The sequence below is a fragment of the Sinocyclocheilus grahami genome, unplaced genomic scaffold (genome assembly GCF_001515645.1).
Source record: "Sinocyclocheilus grahami isolate Dianchi unplaced genomic scaffold, SAMN03320097.WGS_v1.1 scaffold374.1, whole genome shotgun sequence".
In the NCBI taxonomy this organism is placed as follows: Eukaryota; Metazoa; Chordata; class Actinopteri; order Cypriniformes; family Cyprinidae; genus Sinocyclocheilus; species Sinocyclocheilus grahami.
This window is the reverse complement of record NW_015505553.1, coordinates 733,226-756,726: the sequence shown is the minus strand read 5'-3', so window position 1 is coordinate 756,726 and position 23,501 is coordinate 733,226. Positions and strand designations below refer to the sequence as shown.

General features: G+C 36.6%; 3 protein-coding genes across 3 annotated transcripts; 2 read left to right on the top strand and 1 right to left on the bottom strand.

Annotated features, from left to right (window-relative positions):
- Positions 1-4,508: 4,508 nt before the first annotated feature.
- LOC107549539 (prostaglandin E2 receptor EP2 subtype-like) lies at positions 4,509-7,517 on the bottom strand. The gene is made up of 2 exons (XM_016230670.1): positions 6,585-7,517; positions 4,509-5,653 (listed from the first exon to the last, which is right to left on the bottom strand). Exons 1-2 carry the CDS (start codon positions 7,377-7,379, stop codon positions 5,366-5,368), a joined length of 1,083 nt encoding a protein of 360 aa, XP_016086156.1. The 5' UTR covers positions 7,380-7,517; the 3' UTR covers positions 4,509-5,365.
- Positions 7,518-10,884: 3,367 nt separating this feature from the next.
- Positions 10,885-17,424, top strand: LOC107549538 (nidogen-2-like). Its single transcript, XM_016230669.1, has 10 exons — positions 10,885-11,077; positions 11,325-11,624; positions 11,747-11,973; positions 12,356-12,762; positions 13,237-13,482; positions 13,573-13,773; positions 14,949-15,173; positions 15,282-15,428; positions 15,606-15,734; positions 17,095-17,424. Exons 1-10 carry the CDS (start codon positions 10,931-10,933, stop codon positions 17,349-17,351), a joined length of 2,286 nt encoding a protein of 761 aa, XP_016086155.1. The 5' UTR covers positions 10,885-10,930; the 3' UTR covers positions 17,352-17,424.
- Positions 17,425-18,053: 629 nt separating this feature from the next.
- On the top strand, positions 18,054-22,805 carry LOC107549503 (nidogen-2-like). Its single transcript, XM_016230618.1, has 7 exons — positions 18,054-18,357; positions 18,448-18,648; positions 19,925-20,149; positions 20,258-20,404; positions 20,582-20,710; positions 22,071-22,193; positions 22,490-22,805. Exons 1-7 carry the CDS (start codon positions 18,054-18,056, stop codon positions 22,774-22,776), a joined length of 1,416 nt encoding a protein of 471 aa, XP_016086104.1. The 3' UTR covers positions 22,777-22,805.
- Positions 22,806-23,501: the final 696 nt, after the last annotated feature.

Below are 23,501 nucleotides of genomic sequence, written 5' to 3'. Positions count from 1 at the left end.
TAAAGCGTTTTTAAGTGTTAGGTAAATAAAAAAATAACAAAAAAATAAATAAATAAAATAAAATGCTGCGTCTCTGTGCGTAGACTACTACCCTTACCAAAAAGTAGTATACTTCAAGTTTATTTTCTTAAATATACTCAAGTAAAGTTCAAGTATATTTTTAAGTACATTTTATGTAGTAAGTATACAAATATCGGTGTACTAGTAGTATACTTGTAAGTGTATTATTTCAATACTCATTGGGACTAAATTGGCCCACTTTCTAGTATATAAAGTATACTTTTAAGTATACTTTAAGTATAACAGTAATAAACTTTGAGTACACAACTAGTTTACATCTATGTTTTTAGTTTGTACTGCAACTATACTAAAAGTGAACTTATAGGTACACTGATAGTTTACTAATTAAATACTTGTAGCATTTTTAGTACACTTTGAAGTATAGTCTCAGTAAACTACTAGTTTAGTAGTTTTATACCGCAAGTGTACTCGTAAGTTATTATCATTGATGATGTAATAAAGTGTATCTCCTGGCATCAAAACCCAAGACTGAGTGTGGTTCCTAAGATGAGCAGCAGACGACACCACATGAGCTACAGTGTGTGGATTATTAAAGGACTGTTATCTTTCATCTTCTTCACTGTGCACTGTGCAAAGACAATTGGTTTCTAAATTATATATATATATATATATATATATATATATATATATATATATATATAGAGAGAGAGAGAGAGAGAGAGAGAGAGAGAGAGAGAGAGAGAGAGAGAAAGTAAACTGAACTTGTACAGTGCACATATTCCAGAAACTGTGGTGGGCAATACAATTTCATTAAATCATACATTGTGAAATAGATAGATAGATAGATAGATAGATAGATAGATAGATAGATAGATAAGCAAATAAATAAATAGATTTATATAAATAAAACAAAATAGTTTTGTTACTTGAAGACCGATGTTGTTGTTTTCTGGCATTAAGACAACTGGGATGCCAAAATAAATAGCATTAAAATCATAAACCAGTGGCCTTTGGGGATATTGTTCATGATTTTGAGGTTTGGTGGATATCCAAGATACACATTTTCGCAATCTTATGAAGGTTGATGTTTTCCCAGAAAACTTAGATATGAAAATACATTTATCTCAGTCTAGATATTCACTCTAATTTAAGACTTTTTTTCTATTGGATGTTTTTTTGCTTTATAATTAAGTCATGATTAAAGGTGGGGTAAGCGATTTTTCAAAAACGCTTTAGAGAACTGATTTTGGCCGACTAGCAAAACAAACTTGTAGCCAATCAGCAGTAAGGGGCGTGTCTACTCATGATGTGGAGGAGAGAGCGTTCAGTGCACAGGACGGACATTAGCTGAGCAACAGTAAGAGAGAGATGGCAGATAAAAAGCAAAAGAGGAAAATGTCTGCGGAACAAAGGAAGGCTTAAGGCAAGAAGTAGGACCCGTGTAAATATCGGATCAGCTTTCTAGCGCTGGAGAGAACTCAAGGAGCGGAAGGCATGCGATCGGACGCCGAGGTTGCTTTGTTTCTTCTCGATAGGTGAGTAACACCGTGTCTGCGCCGCAACAGCTAAAGTCTGTCTAGTACACTGGACGCGACAAAGCGACCGTTGAAAATCAGCAGCAGTTTTCTGTTGGGGATTTGTCGTGTCGTGCCGCACCACATCCAGTGACCATAGATATGCATATACAGTATATCTATGGTGTAGACAGCATCACTGATTATAATGAGTTCCATAGTATTTTGTTGCGCCGCGCCACTCACGTCCGGTGTAGACACGGTGTAACATTGGTTTTGATTTGTTTCACAGAACCAATCGTTGCCTGGGTTGTGTACGTATGTGTGGGGCGGAGCTATCAAAATAGGGGTGAGACCCTTTTGGGGTAGGGACGTGTTAGTTTTGGTGATTTCAAATGTCAACATTGGCTACCAGAAATCTCTTACCCCACCTTTAAGTAAATTACAGAACATTTGGTAAAATGACTTTACCTTTTTAGGTACAGAACACTGATATCGCTACAAACTGCATAAACATTGCATTTTAATGATTTAATACTTTAATATTTCTACCGTATAAACTGATTGTCATAGATATTAATGGACATTAAAGCTCATCCATGATTTGATCTAAGAATTATATTTAAATTTATCAATTTAAAATTGTTTAGAATTTGATTTCAAAACCAATCAGTTATTTCGACTTTTGTTTTATTTTTCTGTAATAACTTTGGTGGAAATCTGTGGGATTTGGCAAAATGCCAATAGCTGATTAAGCTGCTGTTTGGTACTTGATAGCGTAATAAAATCCAAAATATTTCATAAACAAACACGCTTAGGGCAGTTCATAATAATGCATGTTTAAATTCAGTGGAAATCTCCGAAGCTTTCCGTGGAGTTCTGGGAGCGCAGCTTCCATTTGGGACTGTATTACAGAAACCTCTTAATTCTTGAGTATTTCCTCAATAAACTTGCAACGGTTGCTAAATGGATTCTGAGTTAGGTGTTTTTCGGTAAGACCAGCCCCTGCTATTTAATAGTATTCTCAACACCTGTGAGAATGTGTTTCAGCATATTGTGGAGATTGCTTCAACAGGTAATGAGGATCCTCATGCACTTCTTTGAAATGTTTCTCAAGAAGAACCTCCTGCTATTGTTGAGTCATTTAAGGATAGTCATTGAAGCATCTGACTGCTGTTATGCAATCTGCCAGTGTTGTTTTTGCAGTTTAAGGTGTTGATGTGAGTCCAAGCGTTGCAGGCGATGTTTCCTCAGTTCATGTGACTGATTGTCTAAAGTCAACACACACTTGTACATGCTCTTCAGGATATTAGACCTCGGATCTCAGTGTGATCGCAGTGCACTTGAGGATGTTAATGACTTTTGGAGCCACACAGAGAGACAGACAGGGTCAAACAAGAAAACAAAAACTACTGCTATTAATAGAAAAATATTCACCATTATTTCATCATGTTATAAGAGTGCTTGTATGGTGAAGCTACAAATTTGGGCTTTTAGAATGATTGTACCCATTCATGTTTAAAAAACAACAACAACAACAACAAATTTATCTTCAACACAGACGATCCATTGCATCTGACATTTTCTCACTGATACGCCCTCGGAAGCTTCAGAGAGTGCATCACAAAAGTCGTAAAAATTACTTTGTGGCCGCATTCATGCCATTACCAGCACTAATTTAACAAAAGAAAATGCACACAACAGATAGTCTCTTCAGATCAGGTGCCCATAATCCATCTGTGACAACTTGTGGCAAAAGTTGGATAAGCAAACACTGATTTCTGGAATACTTTGACTTTATCAAAGAAATAACATCGCTCAGGCCTGTGCAGACTACATTACAGTGGCCACACAATGGAATGTAATATATGACCAAATTGACAGATAAATGTTTCCCTGCAGTCTTGTCTTATAAGGATCGCTCTCTTCCCTTCCCCAAAAGTCCAATTAAAGGAGCACATTAAATGAACACATGTACCCTGTCAGAGTTTCTACCCGTAAATGTGAACAACAGGACACCCATTACTTTTTCATTAGTCTGAGAGTCTCTATTTGCTGCGCAATTAAAAAAAATAAACAAAAAAGGAAAAGAACAGATGCAGATCAGGAAATACCTGCAACTAAAAACGTATGTGTTTTACACACAAGCTGATGTTTATTGTGGGAAAATAACACACGCTTAAGCAACCTCTGGTTTTCCCAGGTCATTATTCAATCTACAATGTATAAAAGTGGCTGTAAAATTTCAGATGTTCAAATTGGATTCAGTCACTGTAATGGACTTAATTATCATAATCTAGAAAGTGCTTTTCCAAAGAACATTTCTGTCACAGTTCTTGAGCTGAATACCAAGTTCTGCATGTGAAGCTGTAAAACCAAAAAAACTGGAGGAAGTGATGGAAAGAACCAGTCACAACCGTAATGCCTTAAATTTATATTTTTGTCAAGTTATATTGTGAATGGTCATGTCTGACGACACATAATGACCTAATATAAAAACTGTCTATCAAGTCTGACTCCCAGTTGTAAGTTCATCAGAGGGGTTATAGAGAGTGTAATAAAGTTTATTCAATTATTCTTGAGATATCCACTCTTAAATATAAAGGTTCTTTATTGGCATTGATTGTTCCATGAAGAACTTTTAACATTGATGGAAACTTTCCAGGTTGTTTTGAACTTTCATTTTTAAGAGTGGAACTAAACATGCCCATAACTTTTGTGGATTTAAACACTATTAATCATGATCACTAAGGGATTGTCCATAATCATTTTCATCATTTGCATTTTCACTTTCTACTGCAGACCACAAATGAAGATATTTGAAGAACGTTGAGGAACCAAAGAACATCAGAGCCCATTGACTTCCACTGTCTGACCACAGTTTTTCTCAAAATGCCTTATTTTGTTCCACAGAAGTTTTGCAACAACATGATGGTGAGTAAATCATGACAGAATTTTCATTTTTGGGTGAACTAACAACACACATGCAGCCTTTGATTTTCTCTTTATTAAAATGATGATATCATATAACTAACTACCTTAAAACCACTAGTCCTCAGATTGTAACAGCAAGATCAGAAAATAATTGTAAAGAATTTGTTTGGGATTTTTAAGAGGGTTATAGTATCCTAATCTATTTGTCTAATAAACCTGTATATTAGGAATGTTGTTGGCTCTTTGACAAATTACTGTCGCTCCTCATTGGATAAAAGCATCTGCTAAATGCATAAATGTCAGGCATGCAGTGTATGGAGATTCAAACATATTGATCAAAAACAAACTTTCATTTCCTCAGTTTAGCCTGTTTCACCTTCCCCCCAAATGACTGTCTTCAGTCATGGGACTGTTGCATAGTTTAGTCAAGCTGTTTGGCTCTTTCACAGTGAACTGACTTGCTATGACATGATTCAGTCCTGCCTATATTTGCAACGGAACGTAGAGAACTAAACTGATGAAGTGTGAAGTCATACAAAGAAAGACAACCGCATTCCCCACGCAGTTGAAACAGGAAGTACAGCTCTTCATTTCAGCCTGTAAATGTTTATTTATATTAACCCGTGGGTTTCCTGCTGATGAATAAACACTTATTTTCCTTCCAGTCTACAAAATGTTTTAGTCTCCATAAATAAAGACAATAAATAAGTATATATATATACTCTTCTATGTTCTCCATGACATAATTTGTGCAACAGCACAGCTCTTTCATCCTCAGATCTCAGATCCATCTGTTTAGGTATCCAGTGACCTGGATCTTCAGTATCCGTTATTTTCATTATTTGAGTGAGCAATCACTCCATAATCTTTCCCACAATGCAGAGAGGTTTCAGAGATCAGGAGCCGGCAGTTCCAGGAATTCCGGTGTAAACTTTCATCACACTGCCTCCTGAATCGCCAGGTGGGTTTGACTGATACAGGTCTGGATGAACGCTACGGACCTGTTCCTGGGTGGGTTTGAACTTTGCGGTCTTGCACATCTTGTTCCAGAGCAGACGAGGCACTGGGGGGCTGAGGATGATGAAGACCCAGGGGTCTATGATGGGGTTGGCTGATACTAAAAGAAGGGGTATGAGATTATTATTGTGATGACGGTCGTAGGAAATGTTGAAGTACACTTGAATCTGTGGAGACAAGAGCACAGTGTGGAACTGTTGTGCATAAACAATAAATCAAAAATTATATATAAACATAAAAACATGCTCCCACTTTCCATTACAATGTTTATGTTATAGTGCAAACAATTTGTGAAGCTGCTAGAAATACGTTTCGAATAGTGTTTCTAATCCTTAATAAATGAAGACCTAACAAACTACTTTTTCTGACATGTCTGTCTTGATTAGAAATGCTGCCTGGTTCAATATTAATCCAATGCAATGACATTTTTTAAACATTTTTAAGTGTGCCTTTGGTGTAAAAATACTTTTAGGGCCACTGTATATGGCAAGCCATTTAAATATTTATTTCTCTCAACTAACTAGTATCAATTTTACATTACTCGTACCTACTCTTAAGTCACTAGTAAGTAATCCAACAGTTACAAGTATCGTTTTCAATTCCTCCAAATATTCCTATTCAAGTACCCATTCATTAGATACTAGTTTCTATTCCAATAGTGACTTGTACAGTATGTCATCAATGTAACTAGTACTAGGATTTATTCATTTCCTACTACTACTTATTAATTTGCTACTTATCACTAACTCAGTCGTGACAATAGCTATTTTATTGCTAACATGCATATTTGCATCTCTGCTTTACTATATACTTTTTTAACATGTGATGTTAAGTTATCAGCAGTTAAAATGTTACTAGTAACAATTAATACACACTAATACAGTACATGTCTACTCAATAGTAATACGAAAATGGGAATGGATACCAATGCCTATGGATTAAAACAAACAAACAACTATCTAAAACTTACTAGTCACTTACTAGTGGACTAGTTATGTGCAAAGACATTTGTTTTAGTATATAACGACTAGTGAATAAGTTATAGATAAAGATACGTAACGTTTGAAAGGGTGTTTGACAAGTCTGTAGCTGCCTTACCACAAGCGGAAGAGAGCAGATAACGAATGCTATTGTCATGACCCCGAGCAGCACAAGATGTTCAACCTCCTTCGCGATAGACCGATGCCTCTTGTGTCCTCGCTGCCGTCGGACAGAGCTCCGGTGCGCCTTGCGTCTTCGGTACATGAGTGAAAGATGATAGATGACGGACGCATTGCACAAAACTGTACACACAATCATGATGAGCAAACAAGACGCGTAGATGATATTGAACACTTTGTGCTCTCTCTCAGACGGGTTCATGTCAATGAAGCACCACGTACCGGGACAGTACTGAACATATTTCCCAAACCCGAAGAAAGGTGTGGCACTGAAAAGAGCGCAAAACAGGTATATGAGAGCGACGGTGATGTACCCGCAGCGTTTACTCAAGCGCTTCTCGTAACAGTAAGGATGTCCTATGGAGAGCCAGCGCTCCACTGCCATGGAGAGAAGAATGGCGAGAGTGACCAGACTGAAAAAAGTCATGGCGTATCCAAAGTGCCCGCAAACTAATCGTCTTTCACTCATCCCGATCAAAGATTCATTCCTCAAGTACGCGGTTAAAACCAGAGGACTGACGGAGAAAGTTCCCAGCAAGTCTGTGAAGACCAAAGATGTGACCAGGACTTGGAACAAAGATGCGGGCTGTTTCCTCCGCCGTATTTCCAAGAGAATTAGGGCGACCACGTTCCCAAGGACACCGGCGGAAAACATAATCGCAGATATTGTAGGAGATCCATCAGAGACAGTGGGCTGCTCGTGGCAACTGACATTTTTAGGGTCTGACGCCATAAAATCTTTTTTTCTTCTGTATTATCCAGATTGGGGTACTGTTGAATTTAAGGAAAACCAAATATCATAGCAGAGAAGAATTAGGATCCATACTTATAGTGAAGCCGAACTTTTACGCACAGCTCTTAAACAGCTCTTTCAAACGAGCGCAAGCAGAAAGTGAGGTGGAGTTTCAGCAGAGCGTGCTCCAGTCACCACATCTAGACTTAAAATGCTATCAGACTATTTAAAACGAGATTTGGATTTATTATTATGTTTTATTTTATTTACTTATTAACTTTTTAATGCTACTTAAATCTAAATAAATCACTAAATATATATATATATATATAAAACAAACGACACATTATAGGCTATAATATAATATTTTAATTTGATTAATTGCATTGATGTATAGTACTTAATAATACATCACATAGCATTTATTAGCAAAGTAGATGCTATTTAAAAGTTATATAGAGTTTATTTAATGGGTATAAAAGCTTGGTTTACCATCTGCATGGCATCATGACTCCTCCCTGTGGAGAATATTCAAGACACAGACGAGTTTTAGTGGAGACCAGGGTTGATATTGATTGGACCACGCCTGCATTATTTCACATTACAAAACATTAAAAGGTCAAAACCTGTAGAGGACAGCTATCCACTTTTCTATGTCAAAGCAAATATTTGCTGGAACAAGCCTCCTGCTAAAAATATTCTAAAAATGAAAATGAATAAATATTACAATTTCTAATCAAATTCACAACTTTTATTAGAAATGGGAACCATTCATATCAAAAACGTTCCATTTGACATAATTAATGAAAGAGTGTGTGCTCATATAGCATGTGTTCACCATGTGCTCATTTAGAAAGCAGCGATCAATTATCATCACGGTATCATCATGGCAATAATCCACTTTATCCTCAAATCAACCGGAGTTCCACAGGGATCAGTACTGGGACCACTTTTATTCTCCCTTGACTTCATATTACAAGTAAAAGTTATCAAATCTAATGGCTTTCTATATCATTCTCATGCAAATGATACTTAAATTAAATCTCTGTTTCTGCCGTTTGACAAATGGGTTTCTTAGCATGTCTGGCGAGCATTTCTGTCTGAATTATATGAATTTATTGAAAACAGAGCAGCTGTTCATCCTAGCCAAGTCAAACCCTTTGCCAAGATCTTGTCATTTCAATAGACAAACTCAACCATCTCACCCAGACAGCCAAGAGCCTTGACAACGACCTGTTGTTTGCACCATACATACCACAGTCAATACATGCAGATTCTTCCTGCAGAAAATCCAGAACATTTGTAGAAAAACTGATGCCAGTGATGGACTCATATACTGACAGTTCATGAGCAGTAACCCATGCAACTACAGAAAGGTTTTTCAATGTATTTCAGTGACTGTATGATTTATATTTATTCATTTATGTATTAGAAATAAGAGATATTGTCTAGTGAACCGCTGGGACTGTGCTATTATTTTCTTACTTCAATAAAACTGAAACTCTTTATCTTAATTAAAGGAATGGGAATTAAAACATTGTCATCATTTAGTCATGTAATGGTCTCATTTGTAATCATGTAGTTTCAAACCTGTATATGCATTTATTTATTTATTTATTTATTTATTCTGAACACAAAATATTTTGAAGAATGTTAGTAACCAAACAGCTTGACTTTCATGGTCGACTTATATTGTACTTTGTACTACTACACCATACAATGTTTAGTGAGTAAATGATGATAGAGTTTTCATTTTTGGGTTGACTATATCCTTTTAATGGAGCTATAAGAAATTTCAGTGGTTTTGCTAGCTTTTATACTTAACTTCCCTTTCCGTTAGGGAGAGGGTTGGAGTTACAATAATGCTAATGTAAATGCTTTTTAGATTTCATGCGGTCATCTGGGGAACATTAAAATATTAGCCACTCAATTCAATTACACACAGCTAGTCATTCATTGATCATTGTGAGCCAAACCCAACACAATTACTGTACTTCTCAGTCATTAGGATACAAAATCATTGATCTAGCTCTGAAGACTAAATAACAACTATTGTTCAAAGTAACTTTACAGAAAACAGTACATTCATAATAAGACATAAAGCATAAAATGCTTTATTTTCATTGTACATGATACAATGAAGTTTACTACAAAATTTAGAGTGGCAATAATTTTGTCTGAACCATTGGTGTCACCATATTTTTATTGAATTGTAAAAACTAATGACTGTTCTCGAACAGGTTTCCTCACCACTCAGTTGTTAAAATGGGTGGGGGGGCTGGGGGGTATAAAATGCAGTTGTTTAATTGAAAAGGAATGCAACACAGAGAGTAAGGTCTCAATCGCTCAACATGCTAAATTGAGAATGAATGATGAAAGAATCCTTAAAGGAGTGGTTCACCCAAAAATGAAAATTTGCTGAAAATGTACTCACCCTCAGGTCATCCAAGATGTAGATGAGTTTGTTTCTTCATCCGAACAGATTTGGAGAAATTTAGCCTGGGTGAATGGGTGCCGTCAGAATGAGAGTCCAAACAGCTGATAAAAACATCACAATAATCCACAAGTAATCCACATGACTCCAGTCCATCAATTAACGTCATGTGAAGGGAAAATCTGCGTATTTATAAGAAACAAATCCATCGTTGTGTCCTATATGAGACCAGGAATGAGTCCCCGGGAAACTCTTTTGGAACTGTACGTACTCCATATTTGCAGTGCAATGCAGTACAAGAGATTAAATTAAAGTTAATTAAATAAAAAATAAATTTCAGTAGCTCAGAAAAATGTAATCAAATAAGGCTCCAAAACCAAAAATATGAAAACAAATCCCTATGTTCAGGAAAATGCTTGGAATTTAATAGTGTTCCTTTACCAGCACTACAGTTGTATGTAGGTCACAGCAGCATGATGTGGTAAAGTTCAAAATATATAAAAACAACAAAACTTGTTCATTATTTTCAGCTTTGTCTGTGATGTCTGAAATAAGTTTTTATGGAATTCCAAGGATTCCAACAATCCTTTAAGTGGTCCATTTTTCTTGAAATCTAAGTACTTGAAGGAGTTCACCCAAAAATTAGAATTGGTGAACTGGGGCGGTGAACTGTCTCTTTCAAGCTAATGTCAACTTATTCTTCTAATCCTAACCTTAACAGTCTACTGTCTAATGACAGTTAGTTGACATGCAGTTGCAAATTAATGACAGTTAGCTAACATTTAGTTGCAAAGGTACTTATAATTAGTAAAATGTCTAAAGTGGACTTTTGAAATGAAGTGTAATGTTGTTTGTTTGCACAAATGATTTTCTATTCAAATTTGATGAACATATGTGCATTGGATGCTTTGCACTCGCCTACCAAATCCCTCCCATAGACATTTTGGTAACTATGTGGATTGTGGTTAAGGCATCCCTTCATTTTAAGTGACCACATCGTCACATCTCATGAACTTCTTCAGGGACAATTATATTTAAGTGCTCCAGATCGAAGCTGCTCCCTCTCGAAATGAAGAACTGCTGCGTATTTGTTTTGCTTTTTGCAAATGTTTGTTTTATGAATGCGATTCAAAAGGACACATTTTTCCCTTTTGGATTATCTGAAGGGGATTCAGTTCTTCAGGAAGGTGATGATGAAGTGTCTGAAGCCCTGAAGATAAAAAAGCCATTACAGTTCTACGACGTCCAGTTCAACATTCTTTATGTAAGCCATTGTTTTATTTGCCTTTATCTTTGCCATTTTTTAAAAAGGTCAAATTGGAATATATCAAATTATTTCATCATTTGTATGTTGTAGCATGTGCAATAATCTCTATGTAAAAATGCATTTTTTTTGTGCTGATTTTCTTATTGTACCTATACAAATAAAAATAAATAAATCAAATTAAGTATGCAACCAGATTCATTGAGCATGTGAAGTCTGAAGCTTAAAATGTAATCTAATTTCTCAGGTTTCCACAAATGGGTTCTTGTCCCTTCAGCCTCCTCCTGAAGAGAGCCAGTATTTCAGAAACATGTTTCCTCTCAGCTTCTCTGCCATCGCTCCTTTCCTGACAGACATTAGTTCAGGACGGGGGAAAGGATCTGTGTTTTACCGTGTGGAGGAATCATTAGTTGTATTAAACCGGGCTTCTGAAATGGTGCAGCAGGGTTTTACCGGTTCTGAATTTAAGCCCAGCCACACAGTCATCGCCACATGGGACAATGTTGCATGTGAAGAGGAAGGGCTCCAGCTCCCATTTACATATTGTGTAACATTTTTTGTGTTTCTCCATCCTACTTTTTACCCACAATATAAATGTTTCAAATAAAGTAATAGATTTGTAAAACTATTCTTATCAATAATAAATTTGCTGTTCTTACCTACATGCAGGTAACCAGTTTCCAGGTTGTGTTGGCCGGCAATAAATCAGATACATATGCCTTGTTCCTGTATCCTGAGGATGAGCAGCAGATGTTAAATATCAGTCATAATCATACTAACATGTCAAATGGACATGCCAAACCTCAGGTTGGTTTTAATAGAGGTGATACATCTACCAAAGAAGAGCTCTTCTACAGTCTGTTTGGCTCTAATGAGACCAGCAAGAACCTCTATAAGTGAGTGCATGAAATGTTAATTTATACATTTATTATTGTTCATTGTTAAAGAAAAAAAGCATTTTAATTAATGCTACTTTCAACATTTACTAATACATTTTTTAAATCAAAAGTTGTTTACATGTTGATGCAGTGCAACTAACATGAACAAACAATGAATAATGGTATTTTTTAATTAACTAACATTAACAGGAATTAATTCATGTTTAAAATACAGTGAATTGCTCATTGTTAGTTAATGCATTAGCTAATGTCGACAAATGGGACCTTACTCTAAAGTGTTTCCATCAATGCTGTAAAAGAATTGTTCATTGCTAACTCATGTTAATGTTGACTAATTGAACTTTATAGTAAAGTGTTACTTACTGTACGCAACTCTCAGGGCTGGGAACACCGGGGTAAATGGACTATGGATTTTCCACATCGGATCCAGCCAGTTCCCATTCCAGAAGGTAGTCCCTGCTTCCTTTCCCAAGTCTAAATCTATGGGTTTTGGTAGTTTGCGCAGCACCACAGATGAAGATTTCTACATTACAGTAGAATCAAACACGCCTGCAGATAAGTCTGCTTCTAAGGCACAAATGGACATCCCGGCTTCACTTGTTCAACAGCCTTCAAAATCAAACCAAGAACTACTACTTCACGCTAGTTCAAATAATATGACCAAAATGTGTGGCTTGCACCTGAAATTTTGCTCTCAGGATGGTTTCTGTACAGACTATCCAACTGGTCCATGCTGTCATTGCCGTTCTGGTTACTATGGCAATGGCAGACAATGTTTACCGATGGGTGAGTTTTTAGTTTAGTATTTTCTTGTCATGCCATTTTTTATGACTATTATACCTTTAAAAAAAAAAACTCATTGCATGACGAAGCAGATATTGTCCTCTTTTGGAAGGCCAACCAAAGTAGTTTTGCTTTCACAACGAAACAAACAGCGCCTTCACAATATGGCGGTGGCAGCAACAACAATACTGCAGCGAGAATAAAAGTTACGCCTTCTTTCTTTGCGTGAACATTTGGACGGCGTTATGCAAATCTTCCCACATAGAACGAGCCGTTTTAGGTAGGCGTGGTTGACTCAACTTTTATAAAGAATATCTCTTTGGATTTGAGACTTTAGTCTTTGCAACTTTACAGACCTTCTTTATGCACCAAGAGCTTGTAACACTCCAAAGAGAAAGGAAAAATTTAAATCGCATCATATGACCCCTTTAACATTAGTTTCTAACATAAATGTGAAAGATAAATCTGATTTTACAGGCATTTCTCAGCCTTTAAGTGGAAAGCTGAGTGGCCTTGTTTCTGTTGGAGACACTAAAGTTCAGCTAAACAATGTGGACATCCATGGCTTTGCTGTGTTGGGAGAAGGTCGCGTATACATCTCCATCAGTCCTGTCCCAGCTCAGGCAGGTTGGGCTCTGATGGCTGTAAGCCCTCTGGTCTCTACATTTGGCTGGCTGTTTGCTCTTGAGCTCCAAGACCATCTGAATGGCTTCAGCATAACTGGTGTGATTGTTTTTTCTTATCTGAAGCTTCATTACTTTATGTCACACAGATCATGAAGAAGTCTAAAGGAGAAAAACATGTTTTCTCCAGGTGCTGAGTTTTCTGATCAGGCAGAGCTGGTCTTCAGCCCACAAGGTCAGCGTGTTACCATTATTCAAGAGGCTCAAGGAATGGATTCATATAACCACTTGAATTTCAACATAAGGATCAATGGAGATTTACCTAGCATTCCTGGTGGTGCTAACGTCCATATTCTGCCATATGAAGAGACCTATCAATACAATCAATCAGGTAATTCCTGTAAACAGTCTTTGAGGGTAGTGACTAGGGTTCATTTTCAGTAATTCCACACAATATGTTCATTACTGAGTAACTTAAATTTGAGATGCATCATATCGGCAGTCACTTTTTCTATTTATGCTCCACTAAAAAAAAAAATTAAGGAAGTAGAACTGTAACGATAACAAAGTAACCTGCAAGTTCACCTAAAAAACCAAGAAAGTCTCACCGCTGACATTCTGTATAGATTGTGATAACAGAAAAATGGGGTAATTTTTTTTTAATTATGAGATACTAAGTCATGAGCTGAACTTCAAAGTTATGCCATAAAAAGTTGATATTATGAGATACTAAGTCACGAGAAGAACGTCAAAGTTGTGAAATAGAATGTTACTAAATCATAATTATGAGGTAAAAAGTCAAAATTATGACAAAAGTTGAAATTATGAGATACTAAGTCATGAGATAAAGCTGAAATTATGAGATATTAATTCATGAGATAGTCAAAATTATGAGATACCAAGTCATGAGATAAATCTGAAATTATGAGATACTAAGTCATGAGATGAAGTCAAAATTTTGAGATACTAAATCATGAGATAAAGTTGAATATTTTGAGATACTAAGTTATAAATATGAAGGGAAAAGTCAAAATTATAATATAAGATAAACAGTCATAATTATCACACAAAAAGTTGAAATTACGAGGGAAAAAACGTAGATGTATTGTCATATATGATTTCTTATGGGATAAAAAGTAAATATGCACTTTTATCATCATTTCAGATTTTATCTCATAATTATCACTCAATATGTCATCGTTTTGAAAGTTTGTCATAATTATGACATTTTATGTCATTATTATGATTTACCAAAGCATTTTCTTCTTATATGATGCAAATGGGCTTCCATAAATGGAGAGACAGAGAAACATCCCAGTTTTATTGGACTAAACATCAACACCACTAGGCCAATTAAATGTCCGAAGCTACATCAGATATTCTGATTACCTGAAAAATCCTTCATTCCAATAATAATAATAAATGTAACTCTTTTATGAACATTCATGTCTTTTATTGATGGTGCTTTTACATGTTTTAAAAGCAATAAACCACTCGAGTCCAAAGTTAATGCTTTAATATGTGTTCTTTGGGCATTATGGGTAATGAAGTTTGTGTCTGGCTCAGCTGTGACATCATCTTCACTGCGAGAGTACATGGTGGTGTCAGAAAATGGTGGATCTGAGACATTCTCCTACCTGCTACACCAGAATGTGAGTTTCCGTAGCTGTGAGCATGGCACATGGACCATACCGGACTTTCAACAGGTGCATGTGGAGCATCTGATGGTCATGTTCACAGAAGGAACCACCCTTAGATATGCCATAACCAATAAAGTGGGGCCTGTAGGAGGTAAGAACATATTGATAACCAAACCATACTAATACATGGGTCATTATTAGTTCCATTTCATATCATTTTGGATCTTGTTGAGGACATTCTTTAACTGTATGTTATCAGGTGAGCTCCCTGGGCTTGTGGAGTTGAACCCCTGTTCGACTGGGAAGCACCATTGTGACCCCATGGCTCTCTGCCTGCCAGGGGATGACACTCATTATCATTGTCAGTGTGCCATGGGCTTCCAAGGGGATGGACGCAACTGCTATGGTACAAATATTTCAGTGTTCGTCTATGACATATTTTGGCGTCAAGCCAAGCGCTTGCTATGACTGCTCCTTTGAGAGTTCCCTTAGAGACTGTGTGTCATTTTCTCATGCCTTTATTGAATTACTGCCTTAGTTAAAGTTCAGAATGGCTCTCTCGGGTTCTGAATCTGTGATCCAGATGTAGATGAGTGCGCTGAGGGGCTCAGTTCCTGTGGTCCTCACTCCGAGTGTGTGAACATGCCGGGTGGCTATCACTGCCACTGTCAGTCTGGCTATGAGTTTGACCTCGATTTGCATGTGTGTGTGGGTAAGTGTTCAATGTTTTGTAATCTGTGTATGAGAATTTGAGTCTTGTGAATAGATGATTCCTAATAAGATTCCTAATAATGATTCACTGTTTAGAAGCGCTTGAAACAAGCAAACGGCAGTTTCAGGTATTTCAAACTTCTTTTTACCCCTAAGCGAACAAGGAAAAATAACTTCATATATTCGTATATTGGGGTCTTTGCATGTGTGAAACTGCTATTTAGTTATGGCCACTTTGGAAACACTATTTTATTTAGCTTTGAAACCTCTATGAATCTTTGTTGTGAATCAGTGATTTGCAGTGTGTTTCAAACTGGCGAAGCTAAGTAATTTGAGAAGCCAAGGCTTTGTTTCGTCATATGTTTTCTAAAGGTTTCTACATTTTGGTGGTTCACCAATTGAGGGCGATGATCTTGTGAACCCATGTGAGTACAATGAAAACAGGAGAATTAAGGTTAATTGTCTCTGATTGACCTGATCAGCCAAGCCCTCCCTAAAAGCACAAAACAAGCACTACAAATTATACAGACACTTTATATTCAATTGTATTTGTAGATTTCATAGCTTACACTTTCATGAAAAACAGTTGTAGTTTGTTTTGTAAAAAGGTTCATTATTTTCTGCCCTCGTTGCATTTACACCACAGTGCTTCGAAACAGTGAATCATTTCACAAAGCAACCAGTTCAATTGATTCAGAGTTGATTTACACAGCCGTTCAATAAACAAGAAGTTAATGTTTTAAACACAATATCGCCAGTTACTTGTCTATTTTGCTTTGACAATGAAACTAGTTCCAAACTAAGCCAAAGCAGATTAAACCATTGGGCATCTTCAAGCAAAACACAGCAGCGGCGATCGCGTTTCTGAATGAATCTGTGTTTTTGAATAAATCATTTGAGTAAATGATTCAATGACTCAATCATAAGAAGAGTCGCCACCTACTGGTGTAATAATGCTTTCTGCAGAAAAATTGCCAATGAAAAATCCTACCACAGACTGGCAACCTCAAGCGCATAAAGTTACATTTTAACATATATGTAGTCGCATTACATAGAAGTGCTGGATGGACAATAAAATATTTGGTTAAAAATAAAATAAAAGTCTGTGTATATAATTTGTAAAAAAAAGACATACGTACATAACTTCAGCTCATTTGCACAATTTATGTAAGAATTCATTTTAATGCCCAATTTACAGTCATTCATGAATCATGGTCATTCAATGCAGACATTTGTTAAACATTTCATGCATGAGGACCACTAACGCTCTTCAATCACAAGTGTAATTTATGCAACCACACATGTGCTACACATTTGAGAGTTCTATTTCATAGGAGGTCCATCATTCTCTTATTTTACAGATATTGATGAGTGTTTTCTGCAGCTCTGTCATCCGTTTGCTTCCTGCTTCAACACCCAGGGCTCTTTCCACTGCCAGTGCTGGCCTGAATACAAGGGCGACGGCTTCCTCTGCCAACCACCACGTAAACCACAACATTTATCTAGAAACACACAACGCTTTCTGTCCATCAGCTCAGTAACAGACTGTTCTCTTTGTTTAAAACACAGAAGAAGTCCGGCAATCGAGTCAAATATTATGTTCAGCAGCGTATTATAAATCAGTCAAACACAAATGAGTTGTTTAATAATTCATAAGAAACAAGTAGAACATGTTCCTGAAACAACCACCTTTGTTCCAGGACACATCATGCCATTTAGTGAATACTGATAACACATCTGAATATTTGGGTTGAACTGTTCTGGAACAGTGTTGTAAATACAACTTAACCACTGATTTCTAGTCATGTCCATTTTTGGAAGGCCAAACAAAGTAGTTTCACTTTCACAACGAAACACAGCGTTAACCACATGTGACGACCCCGGGCTGGACACCGCTTCGTCCACGGTGAAAGCCGATCCGGCGATCCACAGCACAAAGTTGTAGTATTTCCTCAGCAACTAGCACGGATCAGCTCCAGGCATGACGAAGCAGATATTGTCCTCTTTTGGAAGGCCAACCAAAGTAGTTTTGCTTTCACAACGAAACAAACAGCGCCTTCACAATATGGCGGTGGCAGCAACAACAATACTGCAGCGAGAATAAAAGTTACGCCTTCTTTCTTTGCGTGAACATTTGGACGGCGTTATGCAAATCTTCCCACATAGAACGAGCCGTTTTAGGTAGGCGTGGTTGACTCAACTTTTATAAAGAATATCTCTTTGGATTTGAGACTTTAGTCTTTGCAACTTTACAGACCTTCTTTATGCACCAAGAGCTTGTAACACTCCAAAGAGAAAGGAAAAATTTAAATCGCATCATATGACCCCTTTAACATTAGTTTCTAACATAAATGTGAAAGATAAATCTGATTTTACAGGCATTTCTCAGCCTTTAAGTGGAAAGCTGAGTGGCCTTGTTTCTGTTGGAGACACTAAAGTTCAGCTAAACAATGTGGACATCCATGGCTTTGCTGTGTTGGGAGAAGGTCGCGTATACATCTCCATCAGTCCTGTCCCAGCTCAGGCAGGTTGGGCTCTGATGGCTGTAAGCCCTCTGGTCTCTACATTTGGCTGGCTGTTTGCTCTTGAGCTCCAAGACCATCTGAATGGCTTCAGCATAACTGGTGTGATTGTTTTTTCTTATCTGAAGCTTCATTACTTTATGTCACACAGATCATGAAGAAGTCTAAAGGAGAAAAACATGTTTTCTCCAGGTGCTGAGTTTTCTGATCAGGCAGAGCTGGTCTTCAGCCCACAAGGTCAGCGTGTTACCATTATTCAAGAGGCTCAAGGAATGGATTCATATAACCACTTGAATTTCAACATAAGGATCAATGGAGATTTACCTAGCATTCCTGGTGGTGCTAACGTCCATATTCTGCCATATGAAGAGACCTATCAATACAATCAATCAGGTAATTCCTGTAAACAGTCTTTGAGGGTAGTGACTAGGGTTCATTTTCAGTAATTCCACACAATATGTTCATTACTGAGTAACTTAAATTTGAGATGCATCATATCGGCAGTCACTTTTTCTATTTATGCTCCACTAAAAAAAAAAATTAAGGAAGTAGAACTGTAACGATAACAAAGTAACCTGCAAGTTCACCTAAAAAACCAAGAAAGTCTCACCGCTGACATTCTGTATAGATTGTGATAACAGAAAAATGGGGTAATTTTTTTTTTAATTATGAGATACTAAGTCATGAGCTGAACTTCAAAGTTATGCCATAAAAAGTTGATATTATGAGATACTAAGTCACGAGAAGAACGTCAAAGTTGTGAAATAGAATGTTACTAAATCATAATTATGAGGTAAAAAGTCAAAATTATGACAAAAGTTGAAATTATGAGATACTAAGTCATGAGATAAAGCTGAAATTATGAGATATTAATTCATGAGATAGTCAAAATTATGAGATACCAAGTCATGAGATAAATCTGAAATTATGAGATACTAAGTCATGAGATAAAGCTGAAATTATGAGATATTAATTCATGAGATAGTCAAAATTATGAGATACCAAGTCATGAGATAAATCTGAAATTATGAGATACTAAGTCATGAGATGAAGTCAAAATTTTGAGATACTAAATCATGAGATAAAGTTGAATATTTTGAGATACTAAGTTATAAATATGAAGGGAAAAGTCAAAATTATAATATAAGATAAACAGTCATAATTATCACACAAAAAGTTGAAATTACGAGGGAAAAAACGTAGATGTATTGTCATATATGATTTCTTATGGGATAAAAAGTAAATATGCACTTTTATCATCATTTCAGATTTTATCTCATAATTATCACTCAATATGTCATCGTTTTGAAAGTTTGTCATAATTATGACATTTTATGTCATTATTATGATTTACCAAAGCATTTTCTTCTTATATGATGCAAATGGGCTTCCATAAATGGAGAGACAGAGAAACATCCCAGTTTTATTGGACTAAACATCAACACCACTAGGCCAATTAAATGTCCGAAGCTACATCAGATATTCTGATTACCTGAAAAATCCTTCATTCCAATAATAATAATAAATGTAACTCTTTTATGAACATTCATGTCTTTTATTGATGGTGCTTTTACATGTTTTAAAAGCAATAAACCACTCGAGTCCAAAGTTAATGCTTTAATATGTGTTCTTTGGGCATTATGGGTAATGAAGTTTGTGTCTGGCTCAGCTGTGACATCATCTTCACTGCGAGAGTACATGGTGGTGTCAGAAAATGGTGGATCTGAGACATTCTCCTACCTGCTACACCAGAATGTGAGTTTCCGTAGCTGTGAGCATGGCACATGGACCATACCGGACTTTCAACAGGTGCATGTGGAGCATCTGATGGTCATGTTCACAGAAGGAACCACCCTTAGATATGCCATAACCAATAAAGTGGGGCCTGTAGGAGGTAAGAACATATTGATAACCAAACCATACTAATACATGGGTCATTATTAGTTCCATTTCATATCATTTTGGATCTTGTTGAGGACATTCTTTAACTGTATGTTATCAGGTGAGCTCCCTGGGCTTGTGGAGTTGAACCCCTGTTCGACTGGGAAGCACCATTGTGACCCCATGGCTCTCTGCCTGCCAGGGGATGACACTCATTATCATTGTCAGTGTGCCATGGGCTTCCAAGGGGATGGACGCAACTGCTATGGTACAAATATTTCAGTGTTCGTCTATGACATATTTTGGCGTCAAGCCAAGCGCTTGCTATGACTGCTCCTTTGAGAGTTCCCTTAGAGACTGTGTGTCATTTTCTCATGCCTTTATTGAATTACTGCCTTAGTTAAAGTTCAGAATGGCTCTCTCGGGTTCTGAATCTGTGATCCAGATGTAGATGAGTGCGCTGAGGGGCTCAGTTCCTGTGGTCCTCACTCCGAGTGTGTGAACATGCCGGGTGGCTATCACTGCCACTGTCAGTCTGGCTATGAGTTTGACCTCGATTTGCATGTGTGTGTGGGTAAGTGTTCAATGTTTTGTAATCTGTGTATGAGAATTTGAGTCTTGTGAGTAAATGATTCCTAATAAGATTCCTAATAATGATTCACTGTTTAGAAGCGCTTGAAACAACCAAACGGCAGTTTCAGTTATTTCAAACTTCTTTTTACCCCTAAGCGAACAAGGAAAAATAACTTCATACATTCGTATATTGGGGTCTTTGCATGTGTGAAACTGCTATTTAGTTATGGCCACTTTGGAAACACTATTTTATTTAGCTTTGAAACCTCTATGAATCTTTGTTGTGAATCAGTGATTTGCAGTGTGTTTCAAGCTGGCGAAGCTAAGTAATTTGAGAAGCCAAGGCTTTGTTTCGTCATATGTTTTCTAAAGGTTTCTACATTTTGGTGGTTCACCAATTGAGGGCGATGATCTTGTGAACCCATGTGAGTACAATGAAAACAGGAGAATTAAGGTTAATTGTCTCTGATTGACCTGATCAGCCAAGCCCTCCCTAAAAGCACAAAACAAGCACTACAAATTATACAGACACTTTATATTCAATTGTATTTGTAGATTTCATAGCTTACACTTTCATGAAAAACAGTTGTAGTTTGTTTTGTAAAAAGGTTCATTATTTTCTGCCCTCGTTGCATTTACACCACAGTGCTTCGAAACAGTGAATCATTTCACAAAGCAACCAGTTCAATTGATTCAGAGTTGATTTACACAGCCGTTCAATAAACAAGAAGTTAATGTTTTAAACACAATATCGCCAGTTACTTGTCTATTTTGCTTTGACAATGAAACTAGTTCCAAACTAAGCCAAAGCAGATTAAACCATTGGGCATCTTCAAGCAAAACACAGCAGCGGCGATCGCGTTTCTGAATGAATCTGTGTTTTTGAATAAATCATTTGAGTAAATGATTCAATGACTCAATCATAAGAAGAGTCGCCACCTACTGGTGTAATAATGCTTTCTGCAGAAAAATTGCCAATGAAAAATCCTACCACAGACTGGCAACCTCAAGCGCATAAAGTTACATTTTAACATATATGTAGTCGCATTACATAGAAGTGCTGGATGGACAATAAAATATTTGGTTAAAAATAAAATAAAAGTCTGTGTATATAATTTGTAAAAAAAAGACATACGTACATAACTTCAGCTCATTTGCACAATTTATGTAAGAATTCATTTTAATGCCCAATTTACAGTCATTCATGAATCATGGTCATTCAATGCAGACATTTGTTAAACATTTCATGCATGAGGACCACTAACGCTCTTCAATCACAAGTGTAATTTATGCAACCACACATGTGCTACACATTTGAGAGTTCTATTTCATAGGAGGTCCATCATTCTCTTATTTTACAGATATTGATGAGTGTTTTCTGCAGCTCTGTCATCCGTTTGCTTCCTGCTTCAACACCCAGGGCTCTTTCCACTGCCAGTGCTGGCCTGAATACAAGGGCGACGGCTTCCTCTGCCAACCACCACGTAAACCACAACATTTATCTAGAAACACACAACGCTTTCTGTCCATCAGCTCAGTAACAGACTGTTCTCTTTGTTTAAAACACAGAAGAAGTCCGGCAATCGAGTCAAATATTATGTTCAGCAGCGTATTATAAATCAGTCAAACACAAATGAGTTGTTTAATAATTCATAAGAAACAAGTAGAACATGTTCCTGAAACAACCACCTTTGTTCCAGGACACATCATGCCATTTAGTGAATACTGATAATGTAATGTATTTAAATGTTCACTGTTCCTCTATATTTTTCAATGCTAGAAAAGCGCAAACCGCCCTTAACTGTGTGCCAACACCACAGAGAAAGTTTGCAGGAGAGTCTAAGCATCTACCCAGGCCTGGAGGCCTTTATTCCTCAGTGTGATGAGAAAGGGCAGTACAAACCCCTGCAGTGCCTGGGCTCCACTGGACACTGCTGGTGTGTGGACAGTAGAGGGCAGGAGAGAGTGGGCACCAGGACAATGCCTGGCACAGTGCATGCCAACTGTGATCAACCAGGTATGGATTTCTGCCCTCACATTTTGCACTTACTGCTTTCTAACTTTTGATTTGGTCAGATAAACGCTTCTTTTGTTTTTGAAAGAAGTCTATTGTGCTTATAACGGCTCCATTTATTAGAGCAAAAATACAGTAAAAGCAGTAATATTGTGAAACATTATTTTAATCTAATAATATTTAAACATGTAAAAAGTTATTTATTCCTGTGATGGCAAAGCTAAATTTTTGAGCAAGCATTTCTTGTAGTCTTTAGCGGGGTTATTAAAGTAAAAAAAAAAATATATATATATACTGTATTTTTTTTCAGCTAGTTTCCAAGACAACATTTCTCATTTTAATTTAGTTTAACTTGATGTATAAAATAACTAAAACTATGAAATATAAATTAATAAAAATATATAGACATACAGTACAACAAAAACCAATAAAATGGCAAAACACAACAAAATTACAAAAAAATTACTAAAACAAAATCAATCTGAAAATATCAAATTAAATCTAATTCAAAATATTAACAAAAACGGTAATAGAATCTCAATGGTACTAAAATAAAACTGGTCTTCAGTGTCACATGATCCTTCAGGAATTATTCTAAGATGCTCATTTGGTGCTCAAGAACATTTCTTATATAATAATAAAGCATCAATTTCTTAAAAAATAAAAACGGACCCTCAAAAATGTCTGACCACTAACCTTTGATTTGGTCAGATTTATTAATATATAAAACTATTGAATGGCATAAGAGTACATTGTTGTATATATATATTTATATGTG

What these genes read in the sequence shown, in the direction of transcription:
- LOC107549539 (XM_016230670.1), bottom strand. Translation starts at nt 7,379, where the DNA reads ATGGCGTCAGACCCTAAAAATGTCAGTTGCCACGAGCAGCCCACTGTC. An exon ending in TCTGCTCTCTTCCGCTTGTG is followed by an intron (nt 5,654 to 6,584) that starts GTAAGGCAGCTA and finishes TTGTCTCCACAG; the next exon opens with ATTCAAGTGTACTTCAACAT.
- LOC107549503 (XM_016230618.1), top strand. Translation starts at nt 18,054, where the DNA reads ATGACCCCTTTAACATTAGTTTCTAACATAAATGTGAAAGATAAATCT. An exon ending in CTATCAATACAATCAATCAG is followed by an intron (nt 18,649 to 19,924) that starts GTAATTCCTGTA and finishes TGTCTGGCTCAG; the next exon opens with CTGTGACATCATCTTCACTG. An exon ending in TAAAGTGGGGCCTGTAGGAG is followed by an intron (nt 20,150 to 20,257) that starts GTAAGAACATAT and finishes GTATGTTATCAG; the next exon opens with GTGAGCTCCCTGGGCTTGTG.
- LOC107549538 (XM_016230669.1), top strand. Translation starts at nt 10,931, where the DNA reads ATGAATGCGATTCAAAAGGACACATTTTTCCCTTTTGGATTATCTGAA. An exon ending in TCCAGTTCAACATTCTTTAT is followed by an intron (nt 11,078 to 11,324) that starts GTAAGCCATTGT and finishes CTAATTTCTCAG; the next exon opens with GTTTCCACAAATGGGTTCTT. An exon ending in TAAAGTGGGGCCTGTAGGAG is followed by an intron (nt 15,174 to 15,281) that starts GTAAGAACATAT and finishes GTATGTTATCAG; the next exon opens with GTGAGCTCCCTGGGCTTGTG.